The sequence below is a fragment of the Lonchura striata genome, chromosome 1A (genome assembly GCF_050655825.1).
Source record: "Lonchura striata isolate lonStrDom1 chromosome 1A, ASM5065582v1, whole genome shotgun sequence".
Lineage (NCBI taxonomy): Eukaryota > Metazoa > Chordata > Aves > Passeriformes > Estrildidae > Lonchura > Lonchura striata.
The window spans coordinates 75,904,644-75,925,860 of NC_140741.1; the positions used below are offsets into that span (position 1 = coordinate 75,904,644).

At 48.7% G+C, this 21,217-nt stretch overlaps 1 protein-coding gene across 1 annotated transcript in view; it reads right to left on the reverse strand.

Annotated features, from left to right (window-relative positions):
* Positions 1–548: 548 nt before the first annotated feature.
* Positions 549–21,217, reverse strand: part of MAPK8IP2 (mitogen-activated protein kinase 8 interacting protein 2) — a 40,135-nt gene continuing 19,466 nt past the window's right edge. The window contains exons 7-12 of the mRNA XM_085568279.1: positions 20,617–20,789; positions 13,222–13,331; positions 7,810–7,929; positions 5,215–5,285; positions 3,983–4,081; positions 549–2,043 (exon numbers count right to left, since the gene is read on the reverse strand). Of these exons, the coding sequence (XP_085424405.1) occupies positions 1,971–2,043; positions 3,983–4,081; positions 5,215–5,285; positions 7,810–7,929; positions 13,222–13,331; positions 20,617–20,789 (646 nt within the window). The 3' untranslated portion in view covers positions 549–1,970. The remainder of the gene's footprint in view (positions 2,044–3,982; positions 4,082–5,214; positions 5,286–7,809; positions 7,930–13,221; positions 13,332–20,616; positions 20,790–21,217) is intronic.

A 21,217-nucleotide genomic window follows, 5' to 3' on the forward strand; every position in this document is an offset into this window, starting at 1 on the left:
TGTCCCTATCCCTGTCCTCCCCTGTCCCCGCAGTGTCCCCACCCCTGTCCCCCCCGTCCCACCCCTGTCCCCGCAGTGTCCCCAGCCCTGTCCCACCCTGTCCCAGCAGTGTCCCCATCCCTGTCCCACCCCTGTCCTCATCCCTGTTCCACCCCTGTCCCCGCAGTGTCCCCACCCCTGTCCCCCCCGTCCCACCCCTGTCCCCGCAGTGTCCCCAGCCCTGTCCCACCCCTCTCCCAGCAGTGTCCCCAGCCCTGTTCCCCCCGTCCCCGCAGTGTCCCCACCCCTGTCCCGTCCCTGTCCCCGCGGTGTCGCCACCCCTGTCCCCCTGTCCCCCCGTCCCCGCGGTGTCCCCACCCCTGTCCCACCCTGTCCCACCCCTGTCCCCAGCAGTGTCCCCACCCCTGTCCCCCTGTCCCCCCCTGTCCCCGTGGTGTCCCTATCCCTGTCCTCCCTGTCCCAGTAGTGTCCCCACCCCTGTCCCACCCCTGTCCCCGCGGTGTCCCCACCCCTGTCCCCTGTCCCCCCGTCCCCGCGGTGTCCCCAGCTCACACCAAGCATATATTTTATTGAAAGACCAAGTGGGTGACAGCGGCGTGGGGACAGCCGGGCTGGCACAGCGCCTCGGGGCTCCTCTGCCTGCCGAGTACAGATAAATACCGGGACATCGAGCGGGTGGCGATATAGTCACGATAGCGCTGGGCGACAGGGCCGAAGCGAGGGACCACCAGGCACAGCAGTGAGGAGGGGGCGGCCCCGGGACCCCCCCGGGGCCCGGGCTCGGTGGCGGGGGGGGACAGCCGGGGACACCGACACGAGGGGCAGCACACCCGGGGTGATGGGGGGCGTGGGGGGGCGGCTCTGGGGGATCCCCGTTCCTTTTGGGGGGCCGGCGCGGGTTTGGGGGTGCCCCCCCTCCCCCCGGTGTCCCCCCGGTGTCCCCCCGGTGTCCCCCCGGTGTCCCCGAAGCCGCGGGCCCGCTGCCCCCCGGGCTGGCCGTGCTCATGCAGGGGGGGCTGCTCGGGCCGTGTCACCCCCCCCCGCTGGGCTGTGTCACCCCCCGAGGGGACCCCCGCACCCCCGGGGGGTGGGGAGGGGGCGTGGGGGGGGACAGAGCCTCTGGGGTCACACACGGAGTCCCTGGGGTGACACCGAGTCCCTGGGGTCACACAGAGAGTCTCTGGGGTGACACTGAGTCCCTGGGGTGACACAGAGAGTCTCTGGGGTGACACCGAGCTCCTGGGGGTGACACAGAGTCCCTGTGGGTGACCCAGAGAGTCTCTGGGGTGACACCGAGTCCTTGGGGGTGACACAGAGTCCCTGTGGGTGACAGAGAGTCTCTGGGGTGACACTGAGTCCCTGTGGGTGACCCAGAGAGTCTCTGGGGTGACACCGAGTCCTTGGGGGTGACACTGAGTCCCTGGGGTGACACAGAGTCCCTAAGGGTGACACAGGATCCCTGGGGGTGACAGAATCCCTGGGGGTGACACAGAATCCCTGGCTGGGTGACCCCAAGTCCCCGGGGGTCACACCGAGTCCCTGGGGGTGACACAGAGTCCCTGGGGTCATTCAGAGAGTCTCTGGGGGTGACACCAAATCCCTGGGGTGACCCTGAATCCCGGGGGTGACACCGAATCCCGGGGGTGACACCGAATCCCGGGGGTGACACCAAATCCCGGGGGTGACACCGAATCCCGGGGGTGGCCCCGAATCCCGGGGGTGACACCGAATCCCGGGGGTGGCCCCAAGTCCTGGGGTGGCCCCGAGTCCCGGGGGTGACACCGAGTCCCGGGGGTGGCCCCAAATCCCGGGGGTGACACCGAATCCCGGGGGTGACACCGAATCCCGGGGGTGGCCCTAAGTCCCCGGGGTGGCCCCGAGTCCCGGGGTGGCCCCGAGTCCCGGGGGTGGCCCCGAGTCCCGGGGTGGCCCCGAGTCCCCGGGGTGGCCGCATGCCGGGTGGCAGGACCCTACTCCAGGTAGATGTCCTCTGTGGGGCAGGCGTACTCCAGGTGCTCCTGGTAATATTCCTGAAACGCTCGGCTGGGGGGAGCCGTGGGCACGGGGGGCTCAGCGAGGGCAGGGGGCACGGAGCCTGGCACCCCCAGACCCACGGAGACCCCGCAGCGGGGCTGCTACCCCCGAGCTGGTACCCACAGCCCCCCAAACCTGGCACAGAAAGATCCACAGTCCCCAAAACCCCAAACCTGGCACAGCCCCACCCACAGCCCCCCAAACCTGGCACAGCCCCACCCACAGACCCCCCAATTCTGGCACAGCATCCCCAGACCCCAAACCTGGCACAGCCAGACCCACAGCACCCCCAGACACCCAAACCTGGCACAGACCCCCAGACCCCAAACCTGGCACAGCCCCACCCACAGACCCCCCAATTCTGGCACAGCCCCACCCACAGCCCCCCCAGGCCGCTGGCACCCAGAGCCCCAGTGCCCAGCCCTCAGCACCCCAAACCTCCGCACCCCCTGACCCCGGCCCAGCACTGCCAGACCCCTGCACCCCATAACGCTGCCCCCAGAGCCCGATCCCTGGCACCCCCAATCCCTGGCACCCCGATCCCTGGCACCCCCAATCCCTGGCACCCCGATCCCCTGGCCCCCCCAATACCCTGGCACTCCCAATCCCTCTGAGCCCCAATCCCTGGCACCCCGATCCCTGGCACCCCAATCCCTGGCACCCCAATCCCTGGCACCCTAATCCCCTGGCACCCCAATCCCTGGCACCCCGATCCCCTGACACCCCGATCCCCTGGCACCCCAATCCCTGGCACCCCCAATCCCTGGCACCCCGATCCCCTGGCACCCCAATCCCTGGCACCCCCAATCCCTGGCACCCCGATCCCCTGGCACCCCAATCCCTGGCACCCCCAATCCCTGGCACCCCGATCCCTGGCACCCCAATCCCTGGCACCCCAATCCCTGGCACCCCAATCCCTGGCACTCCGATCCCGGGCACTCAGACCCCCCAAATCTCCAGCCCCAATACCCCCGTGCCCTGCCCCCCATGCCCCCTGTGCCACCCCATACCCCACATGTCCCCGTGTCCCTCCCGTGTCCCCCCGTGTCCCCCGTGTCCCGGTGTCCCTCCCGTGTCCCGGTGTCCCCATGTCCCCCATGTCCCGTGTCCTCCATGTCCCAGTGTCCTCCCCATGTCCAGTGTCCCCATGTCCCCATGTCCCGGTGTCCCCATGTCCCATGTCTCTCCCGTGTCCCCGTGTCCCGTGTCCCCATGTCCCGTGTCCCCATGTCCCCATGTCCCGGTGTCCCCATATCCCGTGTCCCCGTGTCCCATGTTCCCATATCCCGGTGTCCCCATGTCCCGTGTCCCGTGTCCCGGTGTCCCCCCCATGTCTCAGTGTCCCCGTGTCCCGGTGTCCCCATGTCCCCCGTGTCCCCATGTCTCGGTGTCCCCTCCATTTCCTGGTGTCATTCCCGTGTCCCATGTCCCCATATCCCGGTGTCCCCATGTCCCGTGTCCCCGTGTCCCATGTCCCGTGTCCCCATGTCCTGTGTCCCCGTGTCCCATGTCCCGTGTCCCCATGTCTCATGTCCCCATGTCCTGTGTCCCGTGTCCCGGTGTCCCCATGTCCCGTGTCCCGTGTCCCGTGTCCCATGTCCTGTGTCCCGTGTCCCTCCCGTGTCCCGTGTCCCCATGTCCCATGTCCCTCCCGTGTCCCGTGTCCCCGTGTCCCATGTCCCCGTGTCCCGTGTCCCCGTGTCCCCCCCATGTCCCAGTGTCCCCATGTCCCATGTCCTGTGTCCCCATGTCCCGGTGTCCCCGTGTCCCATGTCCCGTGTCCCGTGTCCCATGTCCCGTGTCCCGTGTCCCGTGTCCCCATGTCCCATGTCCCATGTCTCCATGTCCCGTGTCCCTCCCGTGTCCCATGTCCCGTGTCCCGTGTCCCTCCCGTGTCCCGTGTCCCATGTTCCCGTGTCCCGTGTCCCGTGTCCCGTGTCCCTCGTACCCGACGCTCTCGGCCACGTGTCTCATGGACTCCTGTGACACGAAGACGTGGCAGGCGAAGCGGCTCAGCACCGGGTGCTTGGTGATGAACCCGAAATAGCTGCGGGGGGGGGGATCAGGGGGCACCCCAAAACTGCCCCGGGCGGGCGCTGCCAGGGGGCGCCCCCAGAGCCACCCACGGCACCCCGGGGGCGCAGGGGACACCGGGATGGCACCCTGGGTGGGCTGGGGGTCCCTTGGGGTGTCCCTGGGTGGGCTGGGGGTCTCTTGGGGTGTCCCTGGGTGGGCTGGGGGTCCCTTGGGGTGTCCCTGGGTGGGCTGGGGGTCTCTTGGGGTGCCCCTGGGTGGGGTGGGGGTCCCTTGGGGTGTCCCTGGGTGGGCTGGGGGTCCCTTGGGGTGTCCCTGGGTGGGCTGGGGGTCTCTTGGGGTGCCCCTGGGTGGGCTGGGGGTCCCTTGGGGTGTCCCTGGATAGGGTGGGGGTCCCTTGGGGTGTTCCTGAATTGGGTGAGGGTCACTTGGGGTGCTCCTGGATGGGGTGAGGGTCCCTTGGGGTGCCCCTGGATGGGGTGAGGGTCCCTTGGGGTGCTCCTGGATGGGGTGAGGGTCGCTTGGGGTGTCTCTGGATGGGGTGAGGGTCCTTTGGGGTGCCCCTGAATTGGGTGGGGGTCCCTTGGGGTGGTCCAGGATGGGACAGGAATCTCTTGGGGTACCCCTGGGTGGGCTGGGGGTCACTTGGGGTGTCCCTGGATGGGATGAGGGTCCCTTGGGGTGTTCCTGAATTGGGTGAGGGTCCTTTGGGGTGTCCTGGGATGGGGCTGGGATCCCTTGGGGTGCCCCGGGATTGGGTGAAGGTCCTTTGGGGTGCCCCGGGATGGGGTGAGGGGCGCTTTGGGTGCCATGGGATGGGGTGGGGGTGTCTTGGGGCACCCCTGGGCAGAGCAGGGGTGCCCCGGGATGGGGTGGGGGTGTCTCAGGGTGCCCCGGGTGGGGTGAGGGTGTCTCAGGGTGCCCCAGGATGGGGTGGGGGTGTCTCAGGGTGCCCCTGGGTGGAGTGAGGGTGTCCCAGGGTGCCCCGGGATGGGGTGGGGGTGTCTCAGGGTGCCCCTGGATGGGGTGGGGGTGTCTCGGGGGGCAGAGCGGGGGTGCCCCGGAATGGGGTGGGGGTGTCTCAGGGTGCCCCGGGTGGGGTGAGGGTGTCTCGGGGGGCAGAGCGGGGGTGCCCCCGGGGCTCACCAGCTGTTCCGGGGGTGGCACCCGCAGAAGGAGATGTTCTTCATCTGGAAGAAGTGGCTGCAGCGCTCGAACTGCGGCGGGCCGGGGGCGCAGCAGGGGCCGGGTCAGCTCTGGGGGTCCGGAGCCCCCCAAAATCTCTGCCCCCCCTCAGCATCGGCCCCCAGACCCACAGCCCCGTGCCCTGCACCTGCTGGGCACCTCCGAATCCGCTCCACTCACCTCCTGGGCACCCCCAAACCCAGACCCTGAGCCCCCCAAAACACACCCCACATCCCTCCTGTCCTGGGCACCCCCAAACCCAGACCCTGAGCCCCCCAAAACACACCCCACATTCATCCTCTCTGGGCACCCCCAAACCCAGACCCTGAGCCCCCCAAAACACACCCCACATCCCTCCTGTCCTGGGCACCCCCAAACCCAGACCCCTGAGCCCCCCAAACACACCCCCACATTCATCCTCTCTGGGCACCCCCAAACCCAGACCCTGAGCCTCCCACCTCCTCCTCACCCCCCAAACCCAGACCCTTGCACCCCGCACCTCGTGGTCACCCCCAAACCTTCTCCCCTCCCTCCTGTGGTCACCCCCAAACTCAGCCCCCCACATTCCTCCCCTCCTGGTCACCCCCAAATCTCCTTTTTGCTCCCCAAAACCACATCCCTGCACCCCTCATCACATAATGGTCGCCCCCAAACCTTCTCCTGTCCCCTCCTGGTCACCCCCATTCCCCTTCCATCCCCTCCTGGTCACCCCAAAGTTTCTCCTGTCCCCTCCTGGTCACCCCCATTCCCCTTCCATCCCCTCCTGGTCACCCCCAAACCTTCTCCTGTCCCCTCCTGGTCACCCCCATTCCCCTTCCATCCCCTCCTGGTCACCCCAAAGTTTCTCCTGTCCCCTCCTCATCCCCTCAGAACATCTCCTGTCCCCTCCATGTCCCCCCAAACCTCGTGTCCCCTCCTGGTCACCCCAAACATTCCCCCGTCCCCTCCTGGTCACCCCAAACCTTCTCCTGTCCCTCCTGGTGCCCGTCCCTGTCCCAGTCCCGGTCCCGGTGCCCCCTCTCTCCCGGTGCCCCTCTCTCTCCCGGTGCCCTCTCTCTCCTGGTGCCACCTCTCTCCCGGTGCCCCCTCTCTCCCGGTGCCCCCCTCTCTCCCGGTGCCCTCTCTCTCCCGGTGCCCCCCTCTCTCCCGGTGCCCTCTCTCTCCCGGTGCCCAGCTCTCTCCCGGTGCCCCCCTCTCTCCCGGTGCCCAGCTCTCTCCCAGTGCCCAGCTCTCTCCCGCTGCCCTCTCTCTCCCGGTGCCCTCTCTCTCCCGGTGCCCAGCTCTCTCCCGGTGCCCAGCTCTCTCCCGGTGCCCAGCTCTCTCCCGGTGCCCAGCTCTCTCCCGGTGCCCCCTCTCTCCCGGTGCCCCCTCTCTCCCGGTGCCCCCTCTCTCTCCCGGTGCCCTCTCTCTCCCGGTGCCCAGCTCTCTCCCAGTGCCCCTCTCTCCCGGTGCCCCCTCTCCCGGTGCCCAGCTCTCTCCCGGTGCCCCCTCTCTCCCGGTGCCCCCTCTCTCCCGGTGCCCCCTCTCTCTCCCAGTGCCCCTCTCTCCCGGTGCCCAGCTCTCTCCCGGTGCCCCTCTCTCTCCCGGTGCCCAGCTCTCTCCCGGTGCCCCCTCTCTCTCCCAGTGCCCCTCTCTCCCGGTGCCCAGCTCTCTCCCGGTGCCCTCTCTCTCCCGGTGCCCAGCTCTCTCCCAGTGCCCCTCTCTCCCGGTGCCCCCTCTCCCGGTGCCCCCTCTCTCCCGGTGCCCCCTCTCTCCCGGTGCCCCCTCTCTCCCGGTGCCCCCTCTCTCTCCCAGTGCCCCTCTCTCCCGGTGCCCAGCTCTCTCCCGGTGCCCCTCTCTCTCCCGGTGCCCAGCTCTCTCCCGGTGCCCAGCTCTCTCCCGGTGCCCCCTCTCTCCCGGTGCCCAGCTCTCTCCCGGTGCCCTCTCTCCCGGTGCCCAGCTCTCTCCCGGTGCCCCCTCTCTCCCGGTGCCCAGCTCTCTCCCGGTGCCCCCTCTCTCTCCCGGTGCCCAGCTCTCTCCCGGTGCCCCTCTCTCTCCCGGTGCCCAGCTCTCTCCCGGTGCCCCCTCTCTCCCGGTGCCCCCTCTCTCCCGGTGCCCCCTCTCTCTCCCAGTGCCCCTCTCTCCCGGTGCCCAGCTCTCTCCCGGTGCCCTCTCTCTCCCGGTGCCCAGCTCTCTCCCAGTGCCCCTCTCTCCCGGTGCCCCCTCTCCCGGTGCCCCCTCTCTCCCGGTGCCCCCTCTCTCCCGGTGCCCCCTCTCTCCCGGTGCCCCCTCTCTCTCCCAGTGCCCCTCTCTCCCGGTGCCCAGCTCTCTCCCGGTGCCCCTCTCTCTCCCGGTGCCCAGCTCTCTCCCGGTGCCCCCTCTCTCCCGGTGCCCCCTCTCTCCCGGTGCCCAGCTCTCTCCCGGTGCCCCTCTCTCCCGGTGCCCAGCTCTCTCCCGGTGCCCTCTCTCCCGGTGCCCAGCTCTCTCCCGGTGCCCCCTCTCTCCCGGTCCCGGTCCCGGTGCCCCCTCTCTCCCGGTGCCCCCTCTCTCCCGGTGCCCCCTCTCTCCCGGTGCCACCTCTGTGTCGGGGCCGCAGTCGGTGAGGCCGAGGACGAGTTTGATTCCCTGCAGCGTCACCTCCAGGTCACAGCTGGCCGGGGGCCGCAGGTGAACCGTGAGCTTCCGCGCCGTGGCGATCTGCGGCACCGGCACCGGCACCGGCACCGGGACACCGGGACAGCGGGACAGCGGGACAGGGGAAATGATACACGGTAAACATTAGAAAGGGTAAAATAAAAATAGATAAAATCCTAAAAGGTAAATGTGGTAAAAGGAAACAATTCTATACATTTAAGATTATAAAGGGTAAAGCGGGACGGGCACCGGGCACCGGGACTGGGCACCGGGACAGCAGCAACGGGAACCGGACAGGGGAAATGATACACAGTAAACATTAGAAAAAGTAAAATAAAAATAGATAAAATCCTAAAAGGTAAATGTGGTAAAAGGAAACAATTCTATACATTTAAGATTATAAAGGGTAAAGCTGGACCGGCACCGGGACTGGGCACCGGGACAGCGGGCACCGGGCACCGGGACTGGGCACCGGGTACCGGACAGGGGAAATGATACACGGTAAACATTAGAAAAGGTAAAATAAAAATAGATAAAATCCTAAAAGGTAAATGTGGTAAAAGGAAACAATTCTATACATTTAAGATTATAAAGGGTAAAGCTGGACCGGCACCGGGCACCGGGACTGGGCACCGGGACTGGGCACCGGGTACCGGACAGGGGAAATGATACACGGTAAACATTAGAAAAGGTAAAATAAAAATAGATAAAATCCTAAAAGGTAAATGTGGTAAAAGGAAACAATTCTATACATTTAAGATTATAAAGGGTAAAGCTGGACCAGCACCGGGCACTGGGACTGGGCACCGGGTACCGGACAGGGGAAATGATACACGGTAAACATTAGAAAAGGTAAAATAAAAATAGATAAAATCCTAAAAGGTAAATGTGGTAAAAGGCAACAATTGTATACATTTAAAATTATAAAATGTAAAGAGAGACTGGGACACCGGGCACCGAGACACCGGGACAATGGGACAGCGGCAACGGGAACCAGACAGGGGAAATTATACACATTAAACATTATAAAAATTAAAATAGATAAAATCCTAAAAGGTAAACGTGGTAAAAGGAAACAATTGTATAAATTAAAAATTATAAAGGGTAAAGCGGGACCGGCACCGGGCACCGGGACAGCGGCAACAGGAACCGGACAGGAGAAATTATACACAGTAAACATTAGAAAAGGTGAAATCCCAAAGATAAAATCCCAAAGGTAAAATCCCAAAGATAAAATCCCAAAGGTGAAATCCCAAAGGTGAAATCCCAAAGATAAAATCCCAAAGATAAAATCCCAAAGGTGAAATCCCAAAGATAAAATCCCAAAGGTGAAATCCCAAAGGTGAAATCCCAAAGATAAAATCCCAAAGATAAAATCCCAAAGGTGAAATCCCAAAGATAAAATCCCAAAGGTGAAATCCCAAAGGTGAAATCCCAAAGATAAAATCCCAAAGGAGAAATCCCAAAGGTGAAATCCCAAAGGAGAAATCCCAAAGGTGAAATCCCAAAGATAAAATCCCAAAGGTGAAATCCCAAAGATAAAATCCCAAAGATAAAATCCCAAAGGTGAAATCCCAAAGGAGAAATCCCAAAGATAAAATCCCAAAGGAGAAATCCCAAAGATGAAATCCCAAAGATAAAATCCCAAAGATAAAATCCCAAAGGTGAAATCCCAAAGATAAAATCCCAAAGGTGAAATCCCAAACGGTGAAATCCCAAAGATAAAATCCCAAACGGTGAAATCCCAAAGGTGAAATCCCAAAGATAAAATCCCAAACGGTGAAATCCCAAAGGTGAAATCCCAAAGATAAAATCCCAAAGATAAAATCCCAAAGATAAAATCCCAAAGATAAAATCCCAAAGATAAAATCCCAAAGGTGAAATCCCAAACGGTGAAATCCCAAAGGTGAAATCCCAAAGATAAAATCCCAAAGGTGAAATCCCAAAGGTGAAATCCCAAAGGTGAAATCCCAAAGATAAAATCCCAAAGATAAAATCCCAAAGGTGAAATCCCAAAGATAAAATCCCAAAGGAGAAATCCCAAAGGTGAAATCCCAAAGGAGAAATCCCAAAGGTGAAATCCCAAAGATAAAATCCCAAAGATAAAATCCCAAAGGTGAAATCCCAAAGCTGAAATCCAAAAAGGTGAAATCCCAAAGATAAAATCCCAAAGATAAAATCCCAAAGGTGAAATCCCAAAGATAAAATCCCAAAGATAAAATCCCAAAGGTGAAATCCCAAAGGTGAAATCCCAAAGGTGAAATCCCAAAGATAAAATCCCAAAGGTGAAATCCCAAAGGTGAAATCCCAAAGGTGAAATCCCAAAGATAAAATCCCAAAGATAAAATCCCAAAGGTGAAATCCCAAAGATAAAATCCCAAAGGTGAAATCCCAAAGGTGAAATCCCAAAGATAAAATCCCAAAGATAAAATCCCAAAGGTGAAATCCCAAAGATAAAATCCCAAAGATAAAATCCCAAAGATAAAATCCCAAAGGTGAAATCCCAAAGGTGAAATCCCGAAGGAGAAATCCCAAAGATAAAATCCCAAAGGTGAAATCCCAAAGATAAAATCCCAAAGGTGAAATCCCAAAGGTGAAATCCTGAAGGAGAAATCCCAAAGGTAAAATCCCAAAGATAAAATCCCAAAGGTGAAATCCCAAAGGTGACTTTTCATATTATTAACTGACTTTTCATAATATTAATTTTATTGTTATTGTTATTATTGTTATTATTATTATGTGACTTCATATTACTGACTTTTCATATTATTATTAATTGACTTCTCATATTATTATTAACTGACTTTTCATATTATTAATTTTATTGTTATTGTTTTTATTGTTATTATTGTTGTTATTGTTGTTAATGATATTATTGTTATTATTGTTATTATTATTATGTGACTTCATATTGTTAATTGACTTTTTATATTATCATTAACTGACTTTTCATATTATTATTAACTGACTTTTCATATTACTAACTGACTTTTCATATCGTTAATTTTATTGTTATTGTTATTATTGTTATTATTATGTGACTTCATATTATTAACTTACTTTTCATATTATTATTAACTGACTTTTCATATTATTAATTTTATTGTTATTCTTGTTATTATTATGTGACTTCATATTATTAACTGACTTTTCATATTGCTAACTGACTTTTCATATTATTAGTTTTATTTTATTGTTATAATTGTTGTTATTGTTATTATTATTATGTGACTTCATATTATTAACTTACCTTTCATATTATTATTATTATTATTATTATTATTATTATTATTATTATTATTATTATTAAAATTCGGTTAATAACAATTCTTCCCGGGTGGAAAAGAGGCTGCTCCTGTAATAAGCAGAGATCTGTTCATGACAATGAGGGAAAAGGGGTGGAAATGGACCAAAAAATAAAGAAATTTAAAGAAATTTGCAAAATACCAAAGAACGAGTGTGTTGTTAATTACAATTAGACCTGACAAGAATAATATCCTAATATACATATTAATAATTATATCGTATGAAATATTATATGTGTTTGTTTTTATAGAAATATTACTGTATTACTAAATCATCGTATTATTCTTTCTATTATTAAATAACAATAAATCATAAATATTTATATTAATTGAATTAAATAATTTGTTCTTATTTATATCATTAATTATATTATTAAATACATCGCTTATATTATGTATTATTATGTTATATATAAAATAATGAAATAAAAAATAATAAATAATAATGAATTTATAATATTATAATTAATTCTTATAATATAATATATAGGTATAAATAATTAATGTTATAATATTGATTATTAAATGTAATATCTATATAATAATTAATATATAACAATAAAAATACCTTCCGATAACCCTATCAGATGTGACCTGTGCCATAAAAATGTGTTACGTATAAAATAATGAATATATAATATTATAATTAAACTTATAATGTAATATATAGTTATTTAGAATTAATGTTATGATATCAATTATGATGTATAATATCTATATAATAACTAAAATATAATAATAAAAATACCTGCTGATAACCCCATCAGATATTACTGTGCCATAAAAATATGTTACGTATAAAATAATGAATATATAACATTATAATTAATCCTTATAATGTAATACAGTTATTTAGAATTAATGTTATAATATCAATTATGCTATATAATATCTATATAATAATAAATAAATAATAATAAAAATACCTGCTGACAACCCTGCCAGATACCACCTAAAAATTTAATGCCATAACAATTTAATGCCATAACAATTTAAAAATAAAATATAAAATTTGTGCCATAAAAATTTAAATTTCCTGCCCATGCAGGCAAGTTCTGGCTGCTTTTTATGACCTGTGCCATAAAAAAATTAAATTTCCTTAGAGGAAGGCGAGTCCTCGCTGCTTTTTTAGGAGCTGTGCCATAAAAATTCAAATTTTCTGCCCAAGCAGGTAAATCCTGGCTGGTTTTTATGACCTGTACCATAAAAATTTAAATTTCCTGCCCAAGCAGGTAAATCCTGGCTGGTTTTTATGACCTGTACCATAAAAATTTAAATTTCCTGCCACAAGCAGGTGAATCCTGGCTGGGTTTTTATGACCTGTACCATAAAAATTTAAATTTCCTGCCACAAGCAGGTGAATCCTGGCTGGTTTTTATGACCTGTACCATAAAAATTTAAATTTCCTGCCACAAGCAGGAAAGTCCTGGCCAATTTATTATGACCTGTGCCATAAAAATTCAAATTTCCTGCCCAAGCAGGAAAGTTCCAGCTGGTTTTTTATGACCTGTGCCATACAAATTTAAATTTCCCACCCAAGCAGGTGAATCCTCACTGGTCTTTTAGGAGCTGTGGCATACAAATTCAAATTTCCTGCCCAAGCAGGTGAATCCTGGCCAATTTATTATGACCTGTGCCATACAAATTCAAATCTCCCGCCCAAGCAGGTGAGTCCTGGCTGGTTTTTATGACCTGTGCCATAAAAATTTAAATTTCCCGCCCAAGCAGGTAAATCCTGGCTGTTTTTTTAGGAGCTGTACCATAAAAATTTAAATTTCCTGTACAAGCAGGTGAGTCCTGTCAGGTTTTTTAGGAGCTGTGCCATACAAATTCAAATTTCCTGTACAAGCAGGTGAATCCTGGCCGGTTTTTCAGGAGCTGTGCCACACAAATTCAAATGTCCCGCCCAAGCAGGTGAATCCTGGCCGGTTTTTCAGGAGCTGTGCCATACAAATTCAAATCTCCCGCCCAAGCAGGTGAATCCTGGCAGGTTTTTCAGGAGCTGTGCCCTACGCAGGGATTTCCCGGGGCAGGGAGCCGGGGCGCTCACCTTCTGCATGGCGGCGCACAGGATGCCGTTGCCCTGGTGGAAGGGCACCTCCACGGAGCCCAGGAACTGCACGCTGAAGCGCTCCAGCCAGCACGGGCTCCTCCTCGCGCCTGCGGGCACGGCACGGACCGGTTGGGAACGGGAACGGGAACGGGAACGGGGATGGGAATGGGAGCGGGGATGGGGACGGGGATGGGAATGGGAGCGGAATGGGAATGGGAATGGGAACGGGGATGGGGATGGGGATGGGAATGGGGATGGGAGTGGGAACGGGAATGGGAACGGGAATGGGAATGGGAATGGGGATGGGAACGGGAATGGGGATGGGGATGGGAATGGAAATGGGAATGGGGATGGGAATGGGGATGGGGATGGGGATGGGGATGGGGATGGGAATGGGGATGGGAATGGGAATGGGAATGGGGAATGGGAATGGGGAATGGGAATGGGAATGGGAGTGGGAATGGGAATGGGAATGGGGATGGGGATGGGGATGGGGATGGGGATGGGGATGGGAATGGGAATGGGAATGGGGATGGGAATGGGAATGGGGATGGGAACGGGAACGGGAACGGGAATGGGAACGGGAACGGGAACGGGAACGGGAATGGAAATGGGAATGGGAACGGGAATGGGAATGGGAACGGGAATGGGAATGGGAACAGCGGGGTTACAGAATGGGAATGGTAGAGACCGCATCGGGAACGGGAACGGGAACGGGAACGGGAACAGCGGGGTTATGGAGTGGGAATGGCAGAGACGGCGTTGGGAATGGTGAGGTTATGGAATTGGGAATGGAAGAGACAGTGTCGGGAATGTGGGAACGGCGGGGTTATGGAATCGGGAATGGAAGAGATGGTGTTGGGAATGGTGGGGTTATGGAATTGGGAATGGCAGAGACCATGTTGGGAATGGTGGGGTTATGGAATTGGGAATGGCAGAGACCATGTTGGGAATGGTGGGGTTATGGAATTGGGAATGGCAGAGACCATGTTGGGAATGGTGGGGTTATGGAATCGGGAATGGCAGAGACCATGTTGGGAATGGTGGGGTTATGGAATTGGGAATGGCAGAGACGGCGTTGGGAATGGTGGGGTTATGGAATTGGGAATGGCAGAGACCATGTTGGGAATGGTGGGGTTATGGAATCGGGAATGGAAGAGATGGTGTTGGGAATGGTGGGGTTATGGAATTGGGAATGGCAGAGACCATGTTGGGAATGGTGGGGTTATGGAATTGGGAATGGCAGAGACCATGTTGGGAATGGTGGGGTTATGGAATCGGGAATGGCAGAGACCATGTTGGGAATGGTGGGGTTATGGAATCGGGAATGGCAGAGACAGCGTTGGGAATGGTGGGGTTATGGAATCGGGAATGGCAGAGACCATGTTGGGAATGGTGGGGTTATGGAATTGGGAATGGCAGAGACGGCGTTGGGAATGGTGGGGTTATGGAATCGGGAATGGCAGAGACGGCGTTGGGAATGGTGGGGTTATGGAATTGGGAATGGCAGAGACGGCGTTGGGAATGGTGGGGTTATGGAATCGGGAATGGCAGAGACGGCGTTGGGAATGGTGGGGTTATGGAATTGGGAATGGCAGAGACCATGTCAGGAACGGCAAAGTTGCGGGGTTATGGAATCAGGGAATGGCAGAGATCGCATCAGGAATGGCAGAGCTGAGGGGTTATGGATTCTGGGAATAGCGGAGAAACAGGGAATCATGGAATCACACAATCACGGAATCACACAGAATCAGGGAATCACGGAATCATGGAATCAGGGAATCACACAATCAGGTAATCACAGAAAATCAGGGAATCACACAATCATGTAATCAGAATCAGGGAATCAAACATTCAGGGAATCACACAATCTTGTAATGACACAGAATCAGGGAACCACAGAATCATGGAATCATGGAATCGGGGAATCATAATCATGGAATCACAGAGAATCAGGGAATCACACAATCTTGTAATGACACAGAATCAGGGAACCACAGAATCATGGAATCATGGAATTGGGGAATCATAATCATGGAATCACAGAGAATCAAGGAATCACACAATCATGTAATCAGAAATATGGAATCACACAATCACAGAGTCATGGAGTCACACCATCATGGAATGACACAGAATCAGGGAATCACACAGTAACAGAATCATGGACTCACACAGAATCAGGAAATCACAGCGTCATGGAATCACACAATCACGGAATCATGGAATCACACAGAATCAGGGAATCACAGAATCATGGAATCACACAATCATGGAATCACACAGAATCAGGGAATCACACAATCATGGAATCACACATAATCAGGGAATCACACAATCACAGAATCATGGAATCACACATAATCAGGGAATCACAGAATCAGGGAATCACACAATCATGGAATCACACAGAATCAGGGAATCACACAATCACACCATCATGGAATCACACATAATCAGGGAATCACAGAATCAGGGAATCACACAATCATGGAATCACACAGAATCAGGGAATCACAGAATCAGGGAATCACACAGAATCAGGGAATCACACAATCATGGAATCACACAGAATCAGGGAATTACACAATCATGGAATCACACAATCACAGAATCACGGGACCTCAGGATCCCAGGATCACGGAATCACACAGAATCCCACAATCAGAGAATAGCAGGATCCCACACAGCCGCACAATCACACAGAATCACAGGATCACGGAAGATCACGGGATCGCACAATCGCAGAACCACACACAATCATACACAATCATGCAGAATCACACAATCAATCACACAGTCACACACAGTCACAGAATTCCCAGAATCTGGGAATTGGGAGAGAGCTCCAGGAGCACCGAGATCCTGGACACATCCAGGTGGGAGAGCAGGAAAAAGCTTTTCCAGAAAGGTGATGAAGCTCTGGGGTGGCTGCCCGGGGAGGTGGTGGAGTCACCAGGCCTGGATGTGTTTGAAAAGCCTGGATGTGGCACTGGGTGCCAGGATCTCGGTGCTCCTGGAGCTCTCTCCCAACCCAGGCATTGTGGGAATTCTGGGAATTCTGTAATTTCTGCAATTGTGTGAATTGTGTGAGTCTGTGAATTCTGTGATAATGTGAATTCTGTGATTATTTGATTTCTGTGAATTCTGTGAATTCTGTTATTGTGTGAATTCTGTGATATCTCTGATTTCTGTGAATTCTGTGAATTCTGTGATTCTCTGATTCTGTGATTCTGTTAATCTGTGATCCTGTGATTCTGTGAATTCTGTGAATTCTGTGATTCTCTGAATTATGTGAATTCTGTAATTCTGTTAATCTGTTAATCTGTTAATCTGTTAATCTGTTAATCTGTTAATCTGTGATTCTGTGAATTCTGTGCATTTTGTGAATGTGATTCTGTGATTCTGTTAATCTGTGAATTCTGTGATCCTGTTATTTCTGTGATTCTATTAATCTGTGATTCCGTGATTCTCTGATTCTGTGAATTCTGTAATTCTGTTAATTCTGTTAATTCTGTTAATCTGTTAATCTGTGATTCTGTGATTGATTCTGTGATTCTGTGAATTCTGTGATTCTGTGCATTTTGTGAATGTGATTCTGTGATTCTGTGATTCTGTTAATCTGTGAATTCTGTGATCCTGTTATTTCTGTGATTCTATTAATCTGTGATTCCGTGATTCTCTGATTCTCTGATTCTGTGAATTCTGTAATTCTGTTAATTCTGTAATTCTGTGAATTCTGTGAATTCTGTGAATTCTGTGAATTCTGTTAATTCTGTTAATTCTGTTAATCTGTTAATCTGTGATTCTGTGATTGATTCTGTGATTCTGTGAATTCTGTTATTTCTGTGATTCTGTTCATCTGTTCATCTGTGATTCTGTGATTCTGTGAATTCTGTGATTCTGTGAATTATGCGAATTTAATCTGTGATGCTGTGATGCTGTTCATGTGTTCATGTGTTCACATGTTCACGTGTTCACGTGTTCATGTGTTCACGTGTGATGCTGTCCCGGGGTCTGTGTGCCCACGCATGACGGGGCTCCTGGGTGAACCCAGCTCCCTGCCCCGTGTTCATGTGTTCACGTGTTCACATGTTCACGTGTTCATGTGTTCCTGTGTTCACATGTTCACGTGTTCACGTGTTCATGTGTTCATGTGTTCCTGTGTTCACATGTGACGCTGTCCCGGGAGGTGCCCCGAGGGAACATCAATTTTCTATATTATTTATTGTTTAGAGGTTCTTTTTACATTTTATACATTTATCTATATTATTTATTATTTATATATTATTTTATATATTATTTCTATTTTTACATATATCTAATTTTTTATATTGCTATATATATTTTTTTTTCTACAGTATTTCTTCTGAATTAACTTTCTCAAATTATTCTAACATACTGCACTTCATAATCTCTGTTTAAATTACTGTGTACTCATTGGCTTTGTATATATTATTTCTTCTATATTAACTTCTGCAAATTATTTTAATTTTGTCCAGTTTGTAATCTCTTTTTAAATCATGTATAATATTAACTCTATATTAACTTTATACATTGCTTATTTATATAGTATATATTTTATAAATAAATATTTATATAATATATAATATATAATATATAATATATAATATATAATATATAATATATAATATATAATATATAATATATAATATATAATATATAATATATAATACTATTTTATATATTATTTATATATATCATTTATTATTTATATATTCTTTATATATTTTATATGTTACCTTTATATACTATTCTATATTATTACATATATTATATAATTTATCTTTTATTTATCCTACATTAACTTTATAGATTATTTATTTATCTATTGCATATTTTATGTGTCATTATATCATATATTATATATAATTTATGTATTATTATATTTTATATATTATTTATATCTTCTTTATTCTTTATATATTCTTTATCTATATTACATTTATATAGTATTATATACAATTCTATCTTTTTATATATTATTTATTCTGTATTAACTTTTGCAAATTATTCTGTATTAACTTTTGCAGATCTTTTTCTAAGGACATTTGGCAGAGCAGAATTTGTCAGCCTTTTATGGCCAACACCCTAACCCCCGTGTGGATTGTATATTATAATATGATAATTATTATTATATTTACTATTTCCATTACATTTATTTCTATATTTACTATTACTATTATATTTACTATCTTGTTTCTTTTAGTATGATAAATATATATTTACTATTTAGTATAATAATTATTTATATATATAATATTTCTATAATAAATATAAAAATATTTATTATTACTTTTAAATAATATATATTTTTATAGATAGATATATTAGCTGAAACTCTAATAATTTTAAATTTTGCTTTCACAAAACATTAAAGCAGAAGCTGCGTGCTGTGTGCCATAACATTAATTTTTGCAGCAGCAATTGTAGTTATGAATTAATAACTAATATTTTTATTTTTATAACTAACTGACCCTAGAATAGCTCGGATCAGTTTGTGAAAATAACTAAAACTCGCTGTAAGATTAAATAACATTTAAAAACCTCACAGATAATATGGGAAAAAAGATGTAAAGGAGATTTCTGCCACTGACCCTTGGGCTAGCAACAACTCCTCACTCGTTGTTGTGAAAAATTGATATAAACATTGTGAAAATAACACAAAATTGGGAAAAAAATGCACAAAATTGGGAAAAAATAGCCCAAAATTGGGAAAAAAATGCACAAAACTGGGAAAAAATAGCCCAAAATTGTGAGAAAATGCCATTCACCGCTCCCAAAAATCAAATATTCTCTATTGCACGACAGGTCAGGGGTGGAACCGTGTAAAAGGACTAAAATAAATATTTAAATATGTATCCTCTTCCTAAATATGTGTGTAATTAATGCAATAAAAATGAAAATAAATACAGAAAAACCAGTCTGGAAATCATGGAAATAAATGTAGAGATATAGAAATAAAAAATAGGAATAGAGGTAGAAATATGGAAATAGAGAAATAAATAATAGAATTATAGAAATTAATAATAGAAATAAAGGTAGAAGTGTAGACATAAATATAGAAATGTGGAAATAAATAATAGAAATAAATGCAGAAATATCGAAATAAATATAGAAATAAATACTAGAAATAAAGGTAGAAATATATACATATATAAATAAATAATAGAATTATATAAATAAATAATAGAAATAAATGCATAAATATAGAAATAAATATAGAAATAAATATAGAAATAGATGTAGAAATATAGAAATAAATATAAATAAATATAGAAATATAGAAATAACTAATAGAAATAAGTAATAGAAATAAATGTAGAAATATAGAAATAAATGTATAAATATGGAAATAGATGTAGAAATATAGAAATAACTAATAGAAATAAATACAGAAATATAGAAATGAATATAGAAATATAGAAATAAATATAGAAATAAAGGTATAAATGTAGAAATAAATACAGAAATATAGAAATAACTAATAGAAATTAATATAGAAATATAGAAATAAAGGTATAAATGTAGAAATAAATGTAGAAATATAGAAATAAATACAGAAATATAGAAATAAGTGTAGAAATATAGAAATAACTAATAGAAATAAATATAGAAATAAAGGTAAAAAGGTAGAAATAAATACAGAAATATAGAAATAACTAATAGAAATTAATACAGAAATATAGAAATAAAGGTATAAATATAGAAATAAACGTAGAAATATAGAAATAAATGAATAGAAATTAATATAGAAATATAGCAATAAAGGTATAAATGTAGAAATAAATATAGAAATATAGAAATAGATGTAGAAATATAGAAATAACGAATAGAAATTAATATAGAAATATAGTAATAAAGGTATAAATGTAGAAATAAATATAGAAATATAGAAATAGATGTAGAAATATAGAAATAACGAATAGAAATTAATATAGAAATATAGCAATAAAGGTGGAAATATAGAAATGAATATAGAAATATAGAAATAGATGCAGAAATATAGAAATAACGAATAGAAATTAATCTAGAAATATAGCAATAAAGGTGGAAATGTAGAAATGAATATAGAAATATAGAAATAGATGTAGAAATATAGAAATAACGAATAGAAATTAATCTAGAAATATAGAAATGAATATAGAAATATAGAAATAGATGTAGAAATATAGAAATAACGAATAGAAATAAATACTGAAATATAGAAATGAATGTAGAAATATGGAAATAGATGCAGAAATCTAGAATTAACGAATAGAAATTAATCTAGAAATATAGCAATAGAGGTATAAATATAGAAATGAATGTAGAAATATGGAAATAGATGCAGAAATGTGGAATTAAGGAAGGTCCATTGCGGGCGCGTACCGGCGGCGCTGCGGGCCGGCCCCAGCACCTCGTGGGCGTAGAAGGCGGGGAAGATGCCGCGCTCGCCCGTCCGCATGTTGTAGCCGCGGTACCAGTAGTCGTCCTCCTCCAGCTCCACCAGGATGGGGTCGTCCACGTCCAGCTCCAGCTCGTCCTCGTGGCGCGGGATGAACCTGGGGGCGAGCGCCCAGGGGCGGCGTGGGGACGGGGACAGCGCGCCGGGAGCGGCCGCGGTCGCGTGGTCAGCCCCGGCCACCGCCCGGAGCTGCTGGTCAGTCCCGGCCACCGCCCGGAGCTCCTGGTCAGCCTCAAACCCATAGCCTTGACCTCCTGGTCAGCCCCGGCCACCGCCCAGAGCTCCTGGGCAGCCCTGGGCCACCGCCCGGAGCTCCTGGTCAGCTCCAAATTCATTACCCGGAGCTCCTGGTCAGCCCCGGCCACCGCCCGGAGCTCCTGGTCAGTCCCAAATTCATTACCCGGAGCTCCTGGTCAGCCCCGGCCACCGCCCGGAGCTCCTGGTCAGTCCCAAATTCATTACCCGGAGCTCCTGGTCAGCCCCGGCCACCGCCCGGAGCTCCTGGTCAGCCTTGGGCCACCGCCC